A 21,380-nucleotide genomic window follows, 5' to 3' on the forward strand; every position below is an offset into this window, starting at 1 on the left:
TATAATTTAATTCTTCATTGGAGACAACAATAAAAGAGAAAGGCAAAAGGTCCAAATTTGCTCATAAATATTTCGTTTAACTTTGTTCTCGATTAGGAGTCAACAATAACAATATCTTTTCTTTTTAGTATGTACAAATACAAATAAGTATCATATTTTTATATCTAAGACTTATTTTAAATATAATTTTAAAAATTATTTAATTTTTTCTTGAATTTTGTGCTTATTAAAACGGTGCAGAGTATCACCTAACAAGGAAAAAAGCCGCTTACCGAATTTAAACATGCGCCAGCTTAGCCAGCATGGGTAGAAGTCAGACAAAAGACACTGTCCCACGTTTCTTTCTTACTTGGCATCACTCTCCCCACTCTCTCTTTTTCTCTGTCTCTCTCCATAATCCTAAATAAAATTCCCAATTTTTGTAAAAACCCAATCATTTCTCTTCACCTCGAGATTCTCGCCGCTAAACAACTTCCAATTCCCACCGCCGTCGCCGGAAACCGTCCGAATCCGACCTTAAAATAGAATCTCCGGCAGATACCTAAAAAATTATATAGAGAAGATCGCTGTCGAAATGAGTAACGGAGAGCTACTTCAAATCGAACCTATTGAGCTTCAGTTTCCCTGTAAAGTCACTCTATTAGAAACTTCTAGAACATTTTCTACCTTGTTTGAACTTGTTAGATCCGTCTGTTGTTCTCTTGTTTTGATTTTGTTTTTTTCTTCTTATGTTGATTAGTCGAATTGAAGAAGCAGATCGCATGCTCCTTGCAATTGACCAACAAATCCGATAACTATGTTGCCTTCAAGGTATCATGCAAATTTACTGTACTTATTTTTTTTTTTATTTTGTTGTGATTACATTTTGTTTTTGGAATTTAGGTGAAGACGACGAATCCAAAGAAGTACTGTGTAAGGCCTAACACTGGAATTGTGATGCCTCACTCTACCTGTGATGTCACAGGTCTCTCTCTCTCTCTCTCTCTCTCTCTCTCTCTCTCTCTCACACACACACACACACACACACACACACACACAGAGTTCTCCTTATACGTATGCCGCTGTATGTTCTTTTGAGTTTGCTAAATATCTTTTTACTAGTAATTGTTGTTATAGTTACTAGTAGTTTGTGAATCAGATGTAGTAATAGTTGATATTGATGTTTTTTTTTTTTTTTGCATTTGTTTGTACAATTTATGGGTTCAGTTACAATGCAAGCACAAAAAGAGGCACCACCAGACATGCAATGCAAGGATAAGTTCCTGCTTCAAAGTGTCGTGGCAGGCCCTGGAACTACGCCTAAGGATATTACTCCAGAAATGGTAAGTTCCTACTAGTGGTTAATGTTGTGTCTCACTAATCTTTCGTTTTTCACAGTGCAGGGTCTTTTTAGGGGCTCTCGCTTTTACGTTCCATCCATTTTCTGGTCTTTATGATGATGTTGTTATTAGGGGTGGGCATTCGGTACTTCGGTTCGGTATTTCGGTATTCGGTTTATCAATTGTGTATACCAAATACCGTACCAAAGTATTTCGGTATTTCTTATTTTGGTTCGGTACGTTTTCGGTTTAATACATATTCATGTGTCACGTACTGCTAAGTGCTAGGAGCCGAAGCATTAAGCAAGCAGAAACAACCACTAACGAGTAAACAATCTGCCATTCTGCCTAACAAAAGGCGTGTAAGAAACATTCAAATCTGCGTAACAACATGCAGCAACACATACATGGCAGATGCACACCTGATTATCACATTCACAGCAAGTACTTGAAAGAGAAAAAGAAGTAAATAAATATCAGAGCAAGCTAAGATAGTAACAACCACTAACGAGTAGCAGCAGAATTAAAGACGGTACAACAAAAACAGAGAGGGCATAAACCTGCCAAACAGAATTCAAGTTTACACTAATAGTCTCGAATCAACTTAGTCTTAATTCTTAAATACGGATTTAAGGAAGACGTTCAAGACAACGCCTAATATGCTTCCTTAAACAATATGTGCTATTCCTCTTTGGATGAACATTATAGACTCGACCACAATGCTTGCACTCTACTTTGCGAACTTCTCCGTTATCTTCAATCACCTCAAAGTGTTCCCAAATATGAGAGCGTACTTTAGGAGCACGGGGCATGATTGCACTTGAACCTAAAAAAAAGATAAATCATAGGCTAGAATATTATTTTTTGATGATAATAGAACAAAACTACATCACCAAACAAATAGAGTATTAAACTTACCACTCAAGTTGCAACTATACATCAAACATTGCTAGTAGTGCTTCCATTATTTTTCATATCTAAAGATAATTCGACCAAATATATCATACAAATAAAAAACTATTATATATTATTTTGAACTAAAATACACACAAAATATTAAAGCTTACCAAGCTCGAGTTCCTCAAGATACTCCCAGTCTTCTTCAACACTAATAGGATTCTTCTTTTCTCTAAGCCAATCTTGAACACAAGCAAGAGCTTGCACACATTTAGGAGTCAAGGAACTCCTAAATGAATCAAGAGTACGGCCACCGGTGCTAAACGCACATTTCGACGCCACACTAGAAATTAGAATGTCCAACACATCACGAGCCAACTCCAAAAGAATAGGAAATCTAGGAGCATGTGTTTTCCACCAACTTAAGATATCAAATTCTTCACTAAAAGGCTCTTGTTCTTCACTAATGTATTTATCCAACTCCGATTTAGCACCCCCACTTCCATTGTCTTCCTTTTGTTTTTTCAAGTGAAGCTTCGTCCTTATTAATGATGCAGTTATAACACTCTCACAAGATTTATTATTAGATGAAGTAGAACTACATGGAGATTGAGGACAAGATTCAGTTGAATACTTTTTTAGATACTCTTCAAACAAAGAATTCATATAAGCATACACCTCACCATTTATTTTCTTCCCTTTATCCTCCCCAAAAAGTTCTTCAAGTGCAAGGCTAACATATTCAAATTTGTTAAGTGGATCCATGGCAGAAGCAATGAAAATCATTTTATTCATCTTTTCAGGCTCACCCCAATACTTCTTGAACTTTTCTTGCATCCGCTCAGCCATTTTTCTCAAATGCTCATCCTCACTAATTAAACACATTTTCAAATGACAATAAAGTTTAGATACATCCTCAAAATGAGAATTACAAGTGACATAACGTGAACCTAAAACTTTTTTGGTGAGCTCATGAAATCTTGCAAGAAACTTTATCACATTCACCCAATCATCATATTCAAGAGGCCCTGCACTACTACCATCTTCACAAAGATGAGAATATAGATAAGCAGAAAATCCATCATCAAAAAGATAAAACTTGTCAAAGGCCTTTTCAAAGTTTTGTGCCATATCCAACATCAAATAGGTGAAATTCCACCTGGTAAGAACATCCAAACACAATGTTTTGGTACATTCTACCTTTACATGTGCACAACACTATTTAAACTTTAAGGTCCTTGCAGGCGACGATCTCACAATATTTCTAACACGTGTGACAGAAGCATCAATTTCTTTCAAACCATCTTGCACATTTAAATTTAGTATATGAGCCATGCATCTCACATAAAGATGTTTACCACTCATCATATTAGTTTTTCACATATCTAACTTTTTAGACAATTCTTTGACTGTGACATCATTTGAAGAAGCATTGTCCACGGTAATAGTGAACACCTTGTCTAATTTCCATTCAAGCAAACAATTACAAATAGCTTTAGCCATCTCTCCACCCTTATGACTAGTGATAAGGCAAAAATTTAGTATTTTTTTATGCAACTTCCAATCTCTATCAATGAAGTGAGCTGTCAAACACATATAATTTATTCTTTGCAATGAAGTCTGTGTGTCTGTTCTGAGGCAAATTTTTGGTTGTGCTTCTCTAAAAGACCTTCTTTGATTTTGCTTCAATTCACCATAAACTTCATAACAATCCATTGTTATTATTCTACGAGAAGGAAGACGAAATAGTGGTTGAGTTATTCTCATAAATTTCATAAAGCTTTCCTTTTCTACAAAGCTAAATGGTAGTTCATCAATAACTATCATCTCAATTAAAGCCCTCCTAATCACTTCTTGATTGAATTTCCAAAGTGATCCTCCATCATTTTGGCAAGATTGAAAGTTTATCCTTGTCTGAGTATTATCTTTATCAATGTTAGGTGGGTATTCTTTGCATCTATTCAAATGACTTTTCAATCATGTTGTTCCATTCTTAGATGAATTAGCAGCATAAGCTTGCTTACAATCTTTACACCTTGCTTTACCGATCCCATTTTCCTAAAATTTATCAAAATGTTTCCAAACTTCGGATCTAGGTTCTATGGCTTTTCTTTTCTTAGAATCTTGATTATCAATTGTGTTGGCATTGCTATCAACAGTAATATGTAAGCTTTCAGTTGAACCAACATCACTTACTCTACTTTCATCCGCCTTCTATACAAAATTAAAACAAATATAAACACAAATTGTTAAAACCAAAACTCTAAATAGAACACTACAAGCAAAACACTACAAGGGCGAATGGTCGTGTAATGAGCAGAGAACAGCCTAGTACCAAAGCAGATCACACACCATAAGGAAAAGCTATTCCACATCTAGTTAGTTTGTCATTCCTGGAAATAAATAAAGTGGTCATTTTCTACTTCTAGTATGATTAATTTATTTATTTCCAGGAATGACAAACTAACTAGATGGAGAATAGTTTTTCCTTATGGTGTGTGATATGCTCTTGTACTAGGCTGTTCTCTGCTCATTACACGACCATTCGCCCTTGTAGTGTTCTATTTAGTGTTTTGGTTTTAACAATTTGTGTTTATATTTGTTTTAATTTTGTATAGATGGCGGATGAAGTAGAATAAGTGATGTTGGTTCAACTGAAAGCTTACCTATTACTGATGATAGCAATGCCAACACAATTGATACTCAAGATTCTAAGAAAAGTCATAGAACCTAGATCCAAAGTTTGGAAACATTTTGATAAATTTCAGGAACATGGGGTCAGTAAATCAAGGTGTAAATATTGTAAGCAAGTTTATGCTGCTAATTCATCTAAGAATGGAACAACAGGATTGAGAAGTCATTTGAATAGATGCAAAGAATACCCACCTAATATTGATAATACTCAGACAAGGATAAACTTTCAATCTTGCCAAAATGATGGAGGATCGCTTTGGAAATTCGATCAAGAAGTGATTAGGAGGGCTTTAATTGAGATGATAGTTATTGATGAACTACTATTTAGCTTTGTAGAAAATGAAGGCTTTATGAAGTTTATGAGAATAACTCAACCACTATTTCGTCTTCTTTCTCGTAGAACAATAACAAGGGATTGTTATGAAGTTTATGGTGAATTGAAGCAAAATCTAAGAAGGTCTTTTAGAGAAGCACAACCAAAAATTTGCCTCACAACAGACACATGGACTTCATTGCAAAGAATAAATTATATGTGTTTGACAGCTTGCATAAAAGAATACTAATTTTTTGCCCTATCACTAGTCATAAGGGTGAAGAGATGGCTATTTGTAATTGTTTGCTTGAATGGAAATTAGACAAGGTGTTCACTATTACCGTGGATAGTGCTTCTTCAAATGATGTCACAGTCAAAGAATTGTCTAAAAAGTTAGATATGTGGAAAACTAATATGATGAGTGGTAAACATCTTCATGTGAGATGCATGGCTCATATACTAAATCTAATTGTGCAAGATGGTTTGAAAGAAATTGATGCTTCTGTCGCACGTGTTAGAAATATTGTGAGATCGTCGCCTGCAAGGACCTTAAAGTTTAAACAGTGTTGTGCACATGTAAAGATAGAATGTACCAAAACATTGTGTTTGGATGTTCCTACTAGGTAGAATTCCACCTATTTGATGTTGAATACGGCACAAAACTTTGAAAAGGCCTTTGACAAGTTTTATCTTTTTGATGATGGATTTTTTGCTTATCTATGTTCTCATCTTTGTGAAGTTGGTAGTAGTGCAGGGCCTCTTGAATCTGATGATTGGGGAATGTGATAAAGTTTCTTGCAAGATTTTACGAGCTCACCAAAAAAGCTTCAGGTTCACGTTATGTCACTTGTAATTCTCATTTTGAGGATGTATCTAAACTTTATTGTCATTTGAAAATGTGTTTAATTAGTGAAGATGAACATTTGAGAAATGGCTGAGCGGATGCAAGAAAAGTTCAATAAGTATTGGGGTGAGCCTGAAAAGATGATTTTTATTGCTTCCGTCTTGGATCCACGTAACAAATTTGAATGTTAGCCTTGCACTTGAAGAACTTTTTGGGGAGGATAAAGGTAAGAAAATAAATGTTGAGGTGTATGCTTATATGAATTCTTTGTTTGAAAAGTATTCAACTGGATCTTGTCCTCAATCTCCATCTAGTTCTACTTCATCTAATAATACATCTAGTGAGAGTGTTATAACTGCATCATTAATAAGGACGAAGTTTCACTTGAAGAAACAATGGAAGTGGGGGTGCTAAATCGGAGTTGGATAAATACATTAGTGAAGAACAAGAGTCTTTTAGTGAAGAATTTGATATCTTAAGTTGGTGGAAAACACATGCTCCTAGATTTCCTATTCTTTCAGAGTTGGCTCGTGATATGTTGGCCATTCCAATTTCTAGTGTGGCGTCGAAATGTGCGTTTAGCACCGGTGGCCGTACTTTTGATTCATTTAGGAGTTCATTGACTCCTAAATGTGTTCAAGATTGGCTTAGAAAAAAATCCTATTAGTGTTGAAGAAAACTGTGAGTATCTTGAGGAACTCGAGCTTGGTAAGCTTTAATATTTTTGTTCAAAATAATATATCATAGTTGTTTATTTGTATGACATATTTGGTCGAATTATCTTTAGATATGGAAGCACTACTAGCATTGTTTGATGTATAGTTGCAACTTGAGTGGTAAGTTTAATACTCTATTTGTTTAGTGATGTAGTTTTGTTCTATTATCATCAAAAAATAATATTCTAACCTATGATTTATCTTTTTTTAGGTTCAAGTGCAATCATGCCTCGTGCTCCTAAAGTACGCTCTCATATTTGGGAACACTTTGAGGTGATAGAAGATAACGGAGAAGTTCGCAAAGTAGAGTGCAAGCATTGTGGTCGAGTCTATAATGTTCATCTAAAGAGGGATAGCACATATTGTTTAAGGAAGCATATTAGGCGTTGTCTTGAGCGTCTTCCTGAAATTCGTATTTAAGAATTAAGACTAATTTGATTCGAGACTATTAGTGTAAACTTGAATTATGTTTGGCAGGTTTATGCCCTCTCTGTTTTTGTTGCACTGTGTTTAATTCTGCTGCTACTCGTTAGTGGTTGTTACTATCTTAGCTTGCTGTGATATTTATTTACCTCTTTTCCCTCTCAAGTACTTGCTGTGAATGTGATAATCAGGTGTGCTGCTGCATGTTGTTAGGCTGATTTGAATGTTTCTTACACGCCTTTTATTAGGTAGAGTGGCAGATTGTTTATTTAGTGCTCTGCTGCCTTTTGTTAGGCAGATTGTTTACTCGTTAGTGGTTGTTTCTGCTTGCTTAGGCTCTTAGCAGTACGTGACACATGAATATGTATTAAACCGTACCGAAATACTTTGGTATACACAATTGATAAACCGAATGCCCACCCCTAGTAAGGTCTGCGTACACACTATTCTCCCCAGACCCCCCTAGTAAGGTCTGCGTACACACTATCCTTCCCAGACCCCACTTGTGGGATTTATTGGGTCGTTGTTGTTGTAAATGGTAAAGATTATTAAAGTTTTGTTGTTTGAAGTGTTAATTGATTTGATATATTGGTTATTGTTTCTGTTCTGCTAATTGATGAGAAGTAGCATGGTTTATCTGTGGGTATTTTGTTTTTTTTTTAGTTCAACAAGGAGTCGGGGAATCATGTTGACGAGTGCAAGTTGAGAGTGGCTTATGTTCCACCTCAACCACCATCACCTGTGCAGGAGGGGTCTGAGGAAGGTTCCTCACCTAGGGCTTCTATATCTGAAAATGGAGCTGAGTTCCACAATGTGAGTTTTTAGGTGTCTTGCCCTTATTTTTTGAAGATTAAAGATTTCTTTTTTGGGGTAAAAAGCTAGCAGGGTTCAAATGGAAAATGAGATATCCGGTTGTTGTGCAGGCTTCAAGGACATATGCTGAGCCACAGGACAACTCATCAGAGGTAGTTTTCATTTTCCAGAATTTATGATGTTTCTCTGGTGACTGATAAGTTACTTGATTTGTGTCGTCAACAGGAACAACTAAGTTTCTAGATGCATCTTATTTGGAAGGGGGGGGGGATTATAGCAAAAGGTATATTAAACATGGCAATCTTTTTAGGGCCTTTGCATTGAGAATTGTTTGGTTTGTGTCTCTATCTTTTTTCTGCCTTTCCAGTGTTTTGCTCTTATACAGTGGAATACTGTTGTTTTAAATTTGAATTTATTATTGTGTTTTCTAATTGCAAGGTGTTAGCCCCACATTGCATTTGAGCATTATAGCAAAAGGTATATTAAACATGGCAATCTTTCTAGGGCCTTTGTATTTGAGCATTGAGAATTGTTTGGTTTGTGTCTATCTTTTTTCCGCCTTTCCAGTGTTTTGCTCTTATACAGTGGAATACTGTTGTTTTAAATTTGAATTTATTAGTGTTTTCTAATTGCAAGGTGTTAGCCCCACATTGGTTGAGGGATCAACCATAGTCTCTTTATATGGTGTTGTATGATCCTCACTTTACGAGCTAACTCTTGCGTTGACTACGGCCAATGTCTATTTTTCTTAATATGATATTATAATAGAGTCAAACGCATCCCTGATGTTGGCCCGATGTGGGCGTGGGCCTTGTTCACTCTCCAGATGTTCAGTCCTGGGCATGCCAGGATGTTAGAGTCTTACACTTGTCGAGGGTATGGGCAGTTGTCTCCTTTTCTTTTTTCCTTTTTTGTTTGATGAAATGGACATTAATCTTTTATATGGTCTTGGACAATCCTTAACTCACGAGCTGCACTTCGAGGTTGAGTTAGGTTCAAGGTCCCTTTTTTTAGCACAAGGTATTACCACGTGGTATGGAATATAGTGTTCCTTGATTGTCTAGTCAGAATGATAACTGACTAATGGGAAAGGTACTTTGGATATGCAATACCCTTTGCATTCTGTTGAGTATCATTGTTTTCATTGTATACTTCTTTTTTCCTCATTTGCAAATGAATAGAAAATATTGCCCCAATATCGTAATTGCCAGTATCACTCAATGAAATAAACAAGAATGTATTAAATTCTGATTTCTTAGCCACTCGAATACCTGCTTACCTCCTGATTGTGGTTAAAAACTCAGTCTGGATCAGGCATATCAACTGATCTTTGCTACAGAGGTTGAGCTATAGAACACCTGTAATTTGAGGAAGAATGGCAAACCACTTCACTTGTTGAAGGATAGCTGAAAGTATCAAGCTTCCCTCAGGAGAGCCAATAGGCATATCTTTTTAATTCTTATAAACAAATTTTCTAATTGAGCTTTCTCGACTTGAAGTTTTGTAAGCTCATAGCATGTTCCCTGTACTCTTACCTCCACCATGCACCCATTCTGTCAAAAAGGACAACTCCCTGCAAAGCTAGTGATTTGAGCTATGTATCAAAAGCTGTTATAAATCTCATGTATAGTTCCTCATTATTTCTGACCCAGCTTCCATCTTTTTACCTGTAATATAGATGGTACTTTTCTTTGTCATTTTGGCCCAAAATGTTGTTATACATGCATCCGAGATAGCTACTTTACGAGAGAAGTAAACTATTGCTTACAGAAGAAAAAAATTACTAGGAAATTTAATCTAATATAGACAACTCATAATGGAGCTTTATCGTGTTAAAAGTTTTGCTAGGTTGTCGTGGATCAAACTTTTGCTTGGTGAAAACATCCTTTATTCCAGAAGAATTACAAAGTCATATTCCTTTTCTTGTTGTGTTGGTCACCTACTGTGGGCAGTTTTATTTTAATGATGCATTGTTATTTGGCTTCTACAATTTGATTCCGATCAACTTTTCATTATGTTCTTGAAAAAGTGAATCTCTGCTTTGAATAGCATTTATCAGTTTGACTAGTTACAGATCATTTTATCATTTCATCACAGTAGTTTTAAGTGTGTTTAACTATGTATTGCCTTTTGTGTTTTGGATACCCTTTCCTTTTTTGAAGTGGTTTATTCTCATGATCAATGCTATATTGGACATGCAATCATCTTTTAAGAAATTTCATATATCTGTGTATTTGATCCTTTGGTATGCAAGAGCTGGTACTACTATGTTCTCCTGGCTTAAGATTTTAACTTGGACCACGAACAGTGATGCTAGAAGAATTCAAGATTAGTAGGAGAAAACCTGTCAGTCTAAAATCTCTCTCTGAAGTTCGAGTGGAATCATTTGGTTCTATGATGGTATAAGACAGTCATTTTCTTGCATATGTTATTAGCTTGTAAAACATTTATTTTGTAGCTCTAGTCGTTTTTAGGCTTTTGTAAATTACAAGTGTAGCTAATGACTGCCTAGGCCCTGCATTTTTTGGCTTCAGCAAATGTACTGTTTAAAATTTTCTTTCCGCTCGTTCAAATGAATACTTGTTTCATATTAGGTGGATGTTACAGTCTGTAAAGTTTGTCGTTATAACTAAACCTGGATTACTGTACACTGTTCTTCGCTTTGGAGAAGAAAAGATGCAGAGTAACTTTTTAAGGAAACAAAAGATTGAGGATTCTTTTTGTTTTATTTGCAGGCAAAAGCACTAATTTTGAAGCTGACAGAGGAGAAAAATTCTGCAATGCAGCAAAGTAACAAGCTTCAGCAAGAGCTGGTAAGGGCTTTAATATAGAAAATTAGAAATGTATTTTACTAGTTTTTTGTCTGTCTTATCAGAATTCTTGCAACTTCTCACTATTTCTTACAGGATGTATCAGCAATTTCAGAATTAATCTTTCTGTTTTCTTTTTCTTTCTTTTTTGCTTTGGTACGTGGCATTCCGCTCACCGAGAAGTTATTCATAGGAGCCAGGAGGTGACTTCAATGGTCACATTGGGGCGACATCTGGGGGGTATGGCGGTGTGCATGGCAGCTTTGGCTTTGGAGTCTGCGTTGTTGGACTGTGCTAAAGCCTTTGATTTGGTGATTGCCAACTCGTGTTTTTCGAAAAGGGTGGAGCACTTGGTTACATTCCGGAGTTCATTGGCCAAGACTCAAATTGATTATCTACTCCTCCGGAAGTGCGATAGGAGTGTGCATGGATTGCAAGGTTATACCAGCGAGAATCTCACGACTCAGCATAGATTATTGGTGATGGACTTAGAGATCGTGAGGAAGAGGGCCGTGTATAAGGATCACGTGGGGTGCTTTGACTAGTGACAGAGCGCAAGAGTTGGGGGGAAGTTGTTGGCTATGGGAGCCGGGAGGAGTAGTGGGGACGCGAGCTGTATGTGGACCACGACAGCGGAGTGTATTAGAGTAGCTGCGAGAGAAGTGTTAGGGGTCTCAAAGGGTTTCTCTGGCGGCCACAAAGGTGACTGGTGGTGGAGTGAGGAGGTACAAGAGAAAGTGGAAGCCAAGCAAGCGACGTACTTGACACTTATAGAGAGCATTGACGAGGAGGCGAAGAGGATGAACAAGGAGGGGTATAGAAGGGCTAAGAAGGAGGCGAAGTTAGCGGTTACTGCGGCTAAGACTGCGGCGTTTGTATGAAGAGCTTGGGGGCAAAGGCGGGGACAAGAAGCTATACATGCTAACCAAGGTGTGAGAGAGAAAGGCCCGTGATCTGGATCAAGTTAAGTGTATCAAAGATGAGGAAGGTAGAGTTTTGATGGAAGAGGCTCAGATTAGACGAAAATGGCAGACATATTTCCATAGACTCCTGAACGAAGAGGGTGATAGGGACATTGCGTTGGGCGACTTGGAGCACTCCGAGATGCGTCGAGATTTCGGGTATTGTAGGCGCATAAGAGTAGAGGAGATCGATTGGGCTATGCGTATGCACAGGGGTAGAGCTACCGGGCCAGATGAAATACCTGTGAAATTTTGGAAGAATGTGGGTAGGGCAGGTTTGGAGTAGCTCACTAAGTTGTTCAATGTCATTTTTGGGACGAATAAGATGCCCGATGAATGGAGCTGGAGTACGATGATTCCTCTGTATAAAAACAAGGGCGATATCCAAAGTTGCAATAATTATAGGGAAATTAAGCTGCTAAGCCATACTATGAAAGTTTGGGAGAGGGTGGTTGAAGTGAGGGTGAGGACCAGTGTGTCCATTTCTGAGAACCAGTTCGGTTTCATGCCAGGGTGTTCGACTATGGAAGCCATTCACATTGTGAGGAGATTGGTGGTTCTGTATAGGGAGATGAAGAAGGACTTGCACATGGTGTTCATTGACTTAGAGAAAGCATATGGCAAAGTCCCGAGAGGTGCTCTGGCGATGCTTGGAGGCTAAAGGGGTCCAAGTAGCCTACATTAGGGTGATTAAGGACATGTATGATGAAGCTAAGACTCGGGTTAGGGCAGCGGGAGGAGACTCAGAACACATTCCGGTTATGATGGGGTTGCACCAGGGATCAATTCTTAGTCCATTCCTATTTTCCTTGGCAATGGACGCATTGACGAGACACATTCAAGGTGAGGCGCCATGGTGTATGTTATTTGCGGATGACATAGTTTTAATTGACGAGACGCGGGGTGGTGTTAACGAGAGGCTGGAGGTTTGGAGGCAGACCCTAGAGTCTAAGGGTTTCAAGTTGAGCAGGACCAAGACGGAATACATGGAGTGCAAGTTCAACAACGATACCCAGGAAAGGGATATGGAGGTGAGGCTTGATACGCAAGTCATCCCCAAGAGAGGTAGTTTCAAGTATCTTGGATCTATAATACAAGGTAACGGAGAGATTGATGAAGATGTCACACATCGTATCGGAGCAGGATAGATGTAGTGGAGGCTCGCTTCCGGTGTCTTGTGTGATAAGAATGTGCCGCTGAGACTTAAAAGGTAAGTTCTACAAGGTTGTAGTTAGACCGTCTATGTTTTATGGAGCAGAATGTTGGCCGGTCAAGAACTCTTATACTCAGAAGCTAAAAGTAGCTGAGATGAGAATGTTGAAGTAGATGTGTGGGCATACCCGGTTGGATAAGATTAGGAATGAAGTTATTCGGGAAAAGGTGAGAGTGGCCCCCGTGGAGTATAAGATGCGGGAGGCGAGGTTGAGATGGTTCGAACATGTTAAGAGGAGAAGTAGAGAAACCCCGGTTAGAAGGTGCGAGCGGTTAGCCTCGGTGGGCAGCAGGAGGGGTAGAGGTAGGCTTAAGAAGTCTTGGAGGGAGGTTATTAGGCGGGACATGGCGCAGCTGGAGCTGACTGAGGACATGGCCCTAGACAGGAGGGTGTGGAGGTCAAAGATTATGGTAGAAGGTTCGTAGGTAGTCGAGCGTTTCTCTTTGTCTTACTCAGTTCGCTAGCGTTAGTGTTAGTATGATATCTTTTATTCATACATGGCTATTACTCCTAGAGTTTGACTGCATTTTTGGTTTCGATCTTATTTTATCTTGTTGTTATTCCTACTTGTTGCAATCACCTTTTCTTTTTCAATCGTTCTCTAGCCGAGGGTCTATCGGAAACAACCTCTCTGCCCTTCCAAGGGTAAGGCTGCGTACATCTTACCCTCCCCAGACCCCACTTGTAGGAAACTACTGGGTTTGCTGTTGTTTAAAGAGATTGAAGAGCTCAGAAGAAAAGAATTGAGCTTCATTTAATAGCTGATTAGAGAGGGCTAAAGATCGTACTTGGAGCAACGGTAAAGTTGTCTTCATGTGACCTATAGGTCACGGATTCAAGTCGTGGAAGCAGCCACTAATGCTTGTGCACGGTGCACCGGGCTGCTCCACTACTGGAAGTAGGGTTTAAGTCATTGAGTGTAAAGGCGATGGTATTTATGTATTTAGGTAACGACAGAGGGTGATTGAGAGAAATAAGATTTTTCAATTACATGGTCAGATATGTTAACTACGTCAGTGGATTTTGAGGTCTGGACATGCTGCATAGACAGGCATTCTGTTAGTAGGTCAAGCATAGAACGAGCATTCTGTTAGTTGGTCAAGCCATTGTATAACCTTTCTGCATTGATGAGGCAAGCATCCTTTGTTTGTTCCCTTTGTTTTGATAACTGCATCCCTTCCGCTGTTATAGGAAAGCATTGCCTTTTTCTTAATCACATGGATGAAGCACTGCCTTTTTCTTGATCACATGGATGAAAGCACATTCTTTCTTTAATTCGTGTGAACATAAGATGAAATCTTTTATTATGGCAAATGACGATATAGCTTGATAAGCTGTGCAGTGGACCTCAAAAAAGGCAACAATTAGAGAACCTCGTTGTCAGTTCATGTTTGCATGGGCTACCTTTAAGGGCGGGCTAGTGTGTGGCATTTTCATTATTTTGGTAATGAATTGATTAATCATGAGCTCTTGCTTGCTTTTTGGTGACTGTATGATTAGCTAATTGCTATATTTGTTGCTGGCCGTGTAAGAGAACTAAGTGTCAGGCTACTGCATTTTGAAGTCACTGACTCTTGAATTGAAATTGTAGTCAAAGTATTTGACACAGAACGCATCTTTTCCCATGCTAGCACTGGAAGAAATTTATTGTGGCCTTCTGAATGTTATCCTTAAACTTCATGAACCTTGTTGGGTGCAGGAGTTCTTGAAGCGTGAAAGCAGCAGAAGTCGTGGTGGAATCCCATTTATGTATGTTGTTATTGTTGGACTGCTTGGCATCTTTCTTGGCTATCTTCTCAAGAAGACATGATCACTAAGAGGTTGCTGCTATATCGTCAGTGCACCAAGTGTTTAAAAAATTATAGAACCTTGAAGAAAAAGGTGACTAATCCAGTAAAGCTTTGTATCATTAGTTGTCTGGTTGACTGAAATGTACCAAGACAGGTTTTAATCTGTTTCTGTAATGTGAGCTCAAGAGCATCATCGTGTGATTAACTGCTTTTGACTTCCTTTGCCAACATGTGGAGGAGACATTTTAGTTTGCCAATTAAGCATACCTCCTGATTATGGGCCTTGTGGCTGCAGCTAGTTTGTCTGTTCACCAATAGTTATCAGAGTTGACGTGATCTTATTGGTTCACCAATGCATATTACGAACGGTTTTGATTTACTTAGAATAGTTTTACATTTACAGTTATAACCTTATTTCTTGAGATTTCGTCCTCGAATACCTTATACCATGCAATTTTCTAGTTATAAACATATGTTGTTAAGAAGTTGAATCTCATTCGAACCCTACCAGCAGGCAAACTTGAAAACTGTGTAGGATGGCTAGCTATTTGGAAAACTGAAGTTGCACAAATAAGATTTCTGGTATAGTGCTGCTATGTAAGGATTATTATTAGCTCATTCTGGTAGGACTGTTATTCTCGAACTTTGAAGTCCCCAGCAAGACTTTAAAGAATTCAACCAATTTTTGCTTAAAGTTTGTAAACTTCAAAATTATCATTAGAGGTAAGCAATATTGGAGTTGAATGGTTTTTAGTTGAGCAGAAGTGCAGAACGGATAGAGGATTCAAAACAGCTGATCCAACTAATTTGAGATTGAGATATAGTTCAGTAATTGATTGAGAGAAAAAAGCTGCAACCTAGCGGAACAATGAATAACAAAAATCTAGCATAATAACTTGGACTCTTGGGTTATGACATTACTCTTGAATACATACGTAATTGATTTGATATTGATCAGCTTTGTGATTTTCGATGCAAAACTCATTTAGGAATCTAGCAGTAATAACAAAAAATTCACTCATTTAGTGATTTTCGTTGCAAAACTCTGTTTTCTTTGAGAAATACACAGTAATTCAATAGGGACTATCATTATCAGCATTTATAGTAACAAACTAATCCCAAGCTGGATTGTTTCTGATAACTTGAGCTATAGGAGCGTAAACTTGGCTGGCAGACTAACATAGGATTATAGTAAGCTGCTATAAACTAACAATTCCATCAAATTTGAAAGGGCTTTGATATGTTAACACAGTAATGCATATACAAGAATGAGCAAAGTTCCTCTCTTAAAGCAACAATAACTGGTTAAAGTTAATGGAGGATAAACCAGATAGTTAATGTGAGGTCATTGCGTTCCAACATTCAATCGCCATCTTCTTGAAGAACTTACAACATGTTGGCTGGAAGAGTTCAGAATGAAAGCAAAAAGAGAAGATACTATTGATTGTACTAATATCTAAGGTTAAAATAACCCTTCTTTCCTTTCCATTATAAGCAAAAATCATTCTATTACTTGAAAGCCATCATTTGAAACCCGTTGCAATTGTCAGTTTATCTTGCGCTGAGATACTGAGAACCTTTTTTTTGTTTCTAGTTGTCAACTTTTTAGCTATAAAATTTCCCCCCTAACAAAGGGTAGATAGTGTAGTGGCGTAAAGTCTAAGCCAGTCACGTCCAATAGCACTTAAAGTCCTCTATTTCTTTAGTAAGATTCGAGTACTCTTTGAATACATCATCAAGCAGCATCTTCAGAACCTTTTATCATATTGCATTTGACCACAATCTTGCGAAAATCATCCAGGCTCAACTGCATACGCCGTTACAACAGGGTAGATAGGAATTAGAAAAAACAAGAAAGATTGACGAACTTAGAAGTATACAGCTTCAAAACATATATTTTAGAACATACATTTTAGGACAGATACACGTGGATCAACTCATTATTGCCATCAATTTTGTTTCTCTTAGTACACATAATTTACGACAGCTACACCAAAAGAACCAAAAATAAAAAATTTGATGGTAGGAACAACTGTTCAGGTTTTTAGTTAGTTTTTGCCAGTGGAAGGTCATAGAAAAGATTTTATCAAAAGCCTAGCAGAAGAAAACAACAACAGGATTAGCCACTTTTTCCCTTTTCAGTTGCAGATGATTCATAACCTACCTCCATATAACTAACTAAATCTTTCTAAGTAACTAATCTATAAAACCCAAACACCTTAGAGTGACGTCCTTGTTTGGTGCCCAAGGAACAGAAACCGAGGCGGTTACATATTCTAACTTCCCTTCTAAAAAAAAAGTTTTTAACTTCCCAACTTATGGTATTAATTTATCATTTTAGATTCATTCTTTAATCATAGGTGTATTATATTATATATTATTTTATTTAAAATACGGAAAAGGGCCAAAAATGCCCCTTTACTATATGAAATAGGACAGGCTAGCCCTTCGTTAAAAGTTGGTTTCTATTCTGCCCTTGCCGTCAACAAATGGGCTTGTATATGCCCTCCATCATTAACGGAAGACTCATAAAGCCACGTGGAATATATGTGAGGGCAAGTTAGACCTAGTTCGAATTGTACAGGGACATATATGAGTCAGTTATAATAGTCATATCTCAAACACTTCACAACTCCATATCAGATTACTTAGACACCTATTTGACAACACCAAACTAATTATCACAGCAAATAAACTAAGTCATAGACACAAACATTCAAATGAACGACAATGACTTCATTAAATCCTAATAGCTCAAAGGGGTCGAATCATAACAAAAGACAATGTTGGAATGTTCTAGTAGCTCAAAGGGATCGAATAGGAGGTGTCATTGCGGACTTGCTGCCAATTATTTCATGGCATGGACTCCTTTAAATGCTGGGAGAAGGTTTTTCAAGTGCCCGAAGCATGAGGTAAATAAATTTTTTGATGGGTTCTTTTAATTATTCCGATTTGCTTGTAAATTTGTTTTATTTATTTTGGATTTTTAGGATGAAAAATATTCCTATTGGGAATGGCAAGATGAAGAGCTTCCTCCTAGAGTTTCAAATCTTATATGCAGTTTAAAGAAGGAAAAGGAAGCTCTAATCCGTGAAAGAAATGCTCTCCAAAGGAAAATTTGATCTTGAGAATGTTATGATGCTCGTCGATCATGGAGGAATAGAAGCCTTGGAATTGGAAAGAAATGTTCTAATGAAGAAAGTGACCGATTTAGAGTACTCAGTTGTGCTTGATGCTAAATTTCGGAAGAAGATGTGGCTTTTCATGTCTGTGATATTGGGATGTTTTGTTATGTTCTTTGGATCAGTGGGAAATGATATGTAATGTTAGTGTTATTGTGACTTAATTGTTGTCTTTTATTATGTAATGAAGCATTATGTTTTTGTACACGGATTTAATGAAGTCATTGCCATTCATTTGTTGTGTCTATGTTCGACCCCTTTGAGCTACTAGAACATTCCGACATTGTCTTTTGTTGTCTTTTGTTATGATTCGACCCCTTTGAGCTACTAGGATTTAATGAAGTCATTGCCATTCATTTGAATGTTTGTGTCTATGACTTGGTTTATTTGCTGTGATAATTAGTTTGGTGTTGTCAAATAGGTGTCTAAGTAAACTGATATGGAGTTGTGAAGTGTTTGGGAAATGACTATTATAACCGAATCATATATGCCTCGTACAATTCGAACTAGGTCTAACTTGCCCTCACATATATTCCACGTGGCTTTATGAGTCTCCCGTTAGTGATGGAGGGCATATACTAGCCCATTTGTTGACGGCAAGGGCATAATAGAGACTAACTTTTAACGAAGGGCTAGCATGTCCTATTTCATATTGTAAAGGGGCATTTTAGGCCCTTTTCTGTTTAAAATAATTTATGCAATTAATATCTAGTATAACTTAGTTACTAAGCGCCTGACGAGTGTGCCTCAATGGCTAGCTTATGATTTATTGCTTTGACTTGTCTACATTCGACCCAAGCATGAAAGCAATAAAGATTTAATACTAATAGCACTTGTCCTCCAGGATCTCTTCCTCATTGAATCTTATCCAAAACTTAGGTCTTCACTGAATAGGGAATACTTTTGTAAACCAAAAAAGATTAAGAAAATATAAGATTTAAAGGGAACAAGTACCTTTCCATCTCCATTGGAATCAAAGCAATGTATCATCTTTGCCAGCTCCTCATCTGACCATGTAAAATCATGGGAAGTTGCCACCCTCCGTAAATCTCTGAGACTTATACTCTCTTTTCCAGCTTCTATGAAAAAGATACCAACTAATTAATGGGACTATACAATCAATCTAGAACAGAAAGCAAAGAAATATCATGCTAGAACGTGCAAGAAGTACATGTGAAATCAGAAAAAATTTCAATATTGTGGACCAAAAATTGTACTATAACTTATCACTTCCATATGTACAAGATGCTAAATCTTAAAATGCAGAGTCAGCATTACCATCGAACTGAAAGAAATGCATAATCAAGTCATCCTCAGTCATCTGCACTCGATTTCTTGTCTGCTAAAAACAATTGTAAAGTACCCAAGCATAAGGAAGGAATATGAGAAAGTTTCAGAATTTTCACTGATTTAGTAAAGTAAATAATAGAGCATACCTGTTGTTTTCTCTTCCTCTTCCAAGTAGTATCTCCCTGATTGCAGGAACCTACTTCTTTTTTGTTACTGGCCTTTTTGGAAGAAGCTTTTTCATTGCTGGCCTTATGCGCGGAATCTGCATCAGTGACTTGCCTAGGTACTTCATTTGCAAGATTCAAGAAACCTGAAGAATCTTGTAGTGACAAGGCAATAGCCTGCATATAGATAAATAAATACTTGTTGTTGGAAACCTGATGGAAAGCTGCAGACATATTGGCAAGGCAATGTTTTACTCAGCCTCCAACATAAGAGTAAGGCGGATGTATCTTTCCATTTTAATATATGTATATGTGTGTTAATAAGACTGAATAATAGTAATCTATTTCACCTGCATTAAGGCGTCATCGTCGTCCACAAAATCCGTGTCAGTTGGTACCGTTGTGTTAGAAACTCTCTTCTTAGGAGTTTGAGTTTTTTTCTTTGACTGCAACAAGAGATCCAAGGAAAATTAACATGATAACAAACTAGAATATTTCGTCTCTCCAACTGCGGAAGCAAATAAAAGGCTAAATGCAGGGCATGCGAATTATGATGGCAGCCTTCCCTCACAGACAGCTCCACATCTAAGAATTCAGATGTACTTAGATACCTTAATTGAAAGTAGTTGTAGTACGCATGTCATTCATGTGTTGTTTTTCCCAGCTAACAATATTCAGGAACATCAGTTTTCTGATGCTCAACACACGATAACACAAGGTATGCAGCCTGTCTTCATGAAAAGTTTCAGAGCTCAGGATGCACATAATAGACTCCTTTGATTGTAGTTGTTTTTTGACATCATCAGTGTAGAATTCACACATTTAACAAAAACCACAAACATAATTCTTCTAAGAGGTTAGATTTCTTAGTTAAGAGTTTCTACTAGGCAGTATAAAAGGAAAGGTATGACATTGTTGCTTCCTTTACTTTTCTTATGAAAATGGTGTAACTCATTTTTATACTAATCATAAGCATAAAAACAAAATTACAAAATACAATCAATGCACACAAAATAACATAAAGAAGTAAAAGATAGAGCATAACAAATTTCTTGCTCCATACTGTGCTTCTGCACCTGAAAAATTGTACCTTTCACAAAATTTACAATCTTTCCCAAAAAAGCTAAAATCTGTCCGATGCAATAACAAATTACCTTATCGGACTTAGTTAACCAACAGAAAAAGTAAAAAGGTTGTACCTTTTTCAATTGGGACTTTGAAACTTCATAATCCACATCATGTTGTTCATCTTCTTCGCCTGAAGCACTTAAAAGGTCCTCACTTTGAGCTGGCTCATAATCTTCATCTTCATCAACCACTTTCTTTTTTCCCTTTTTGTCCTTGCCTTTTTTCTGGGGTTTTTGGGAAAACCCCATCAAAGAGGTGGCCATATTGTGGAGACCCATTGCCTCCATTCTTGCTTTGTTTTCTTGAATTCTCTTCATTCTTTGTTTCTCATACTCTGTGATTTTCCCGGTACTTTGGGGTTCCATTTCCACCGGGGAGTCCCCTGAGTCCGAGCTTGAGCCTGAGTTTCTCTCTTCTGTTTCTGAGTCTGAAAGATTCCGTTTTGCCATTTCTGGGGACACTGGAAATTGGGGTTTTGATTAGATTCAGAGGTTTTTTTTAAGGGAATTGCACAAGGTTTGCTGCCTTGTAAAACGCGGGAGTTTTGTTGGTGGTAACAGTGGCGAGCCCGCGATCTTTGTTTCCGTGTGAAGTATAGAGACAACAGAGAGAAAAACAAGTGCTCAATATCTTATCCTAGAATACGCATTTATTTTTTATTTTTTACTAGTATTAGAGAATTAAAAAGAATAATCTACACTGTATATTTTAATTTGTTAGTGTTGATATCATATTTACAACCAAACATTAAACAGAGACTTCAGTAAAACTTTTGTTCTGCCGCCCTAATAAATATTCCATGAAAAATAATTATACTATATA

At 37.4% G+C, this 21,380-nt stretch overlaps 2 protein-coding genes across 5 annotated transcripts; one reads left to right on the forward strand and one right to left on the reverse strand.

Annotated features, from left to right (window-relative positions):
* The first annotated feature begins 323 nt into the window (after positions 1–323).
* Positions 324–15,173, forward strand: LOC107802309 (vesicle-associated protein 1-2). The gene is made up of 8 exons (XM_075238222.1): positions 324–626; positions 740–810; positions 883–964; positions 1,207–1,322; positions 7,870–8,019; positions 8,130–8,171; positions 10,755–10,832; positions 14,704–15,173. The coding sequence occupies exons 1-8, from the start codon at positions 575–577 to the stop codon at positions 14,812–14,814; spliced, it is 702 nt and encodes a 233-aa protein (XP_075094323.1). The 5' UTR covers positions 324–574; the 3' UTR covers positions 14,815–15,173.
* An 882-nt stretch (positions 15,174–16,055) lies between these two features.
* On the reverse strand, positions 16,056–21,146 carry LOC107802312 (uncharacterized). 4 transcript variants are annotated; one of them, XM_016625786.2, is made up of 6 exons: positions 20,630–21,146; positions 19,781–19,876; positions 19,413–19,607; positions 19,255–19,315; positions 18,931–19,052; positions 16,056–16,601 (listed from the first exon to the last, which is right to left on the reverse strand). In XM_016625786.2, the coding sequence occupies exons 1-6, from the start codon at positions 21,005–21,007 to the stop codon at positions 16,530–16,532; spliced, it is 924 nt and encodes a 307-aa protein (XP_016481272.1). In that variant the 5' UTR covers positions 21,008–21,146; the 3' UTR covers positions 16,056–16,529. The 4 variants fall into 4 exon arrangements, with proteins under 4 accessions (XP_016481272.1, XP_016481270.1, XP_016481271.1 ...); XM_016625784.2 differs by having other exon boundaries at positions 18,931–19,055; XM_016625785.2 differs by having other exon boundaries at positions 19,255–19,318.
* Between the last annotated feature and the right edge of the window lie 234 nt (positions 21,147–21,380).

The sequence above is a fragment of the Nicotiana tabacum genome, chromosome 19 (assembly GCF_000715075.1).
Source record: "Nicotiana tabacum cultivar K326 chromosome 19, ASM71507v2, whole genome shotgun sequence".
Lineage (NCBI taxonomy): Eukaryota > Viridiplantae > Streptophyta > Magnoliopsida > Solanales > Solanaceae > Nicotiana > Nicotiana tabacum.

What these genes read in the sequence shown, in the direction of transcription:
- LOC107802309 (XM_075238222.1), top strand. Translation starts at nt 575, where the DNA reads ATGAGTAACGGAGAGCTACTTCAAATCGAACCTATTGAGCTTCAGTTT. An exon ending in TATTGAGCTTCAGTTTCCCT is followed by an intron (nt 627 to 739) that starts GTAAAGTCACTC and finishes TATGTTGATTAG; the next exon opens with TCGAATTGAAGAAGCAGATC. An exon ending in ATGGAGCTGAGTTCCACAAT is followed by an intron (nt 8,020 to 8,129) that starts GTGAGTTTTTAG and finishes GTTGTTGTGCAG; the next exon opens with GCTTCAAGGACATATGCTGA.
- LOC107802312 (XM_016625783.2), bottom strand. Translation starts at nt 21,007, where the DNA reads ATGGCAAAACGGAATCTTTCAGACTCAGAAACAGAAGAGAGAAACTCA. An exon ending in CAAAGTCCCAATTGAAAAAG is followed by an intron (nt 19,877 to 20,629) that starts GTACAACCTTTT and finishes CTCTTGTTGCAG; the next exon opens with TCAAAGAAAAAAACTCAAAC. An exon ending in ACGATGACGCCTTAATGCAG is followed by an intron (nt 19,608 to 19,780) that starts GTGAAATAGATT and finishes ATCTATATGCAG; the next exon opens with GCTATTGCCTTGTCACTACA.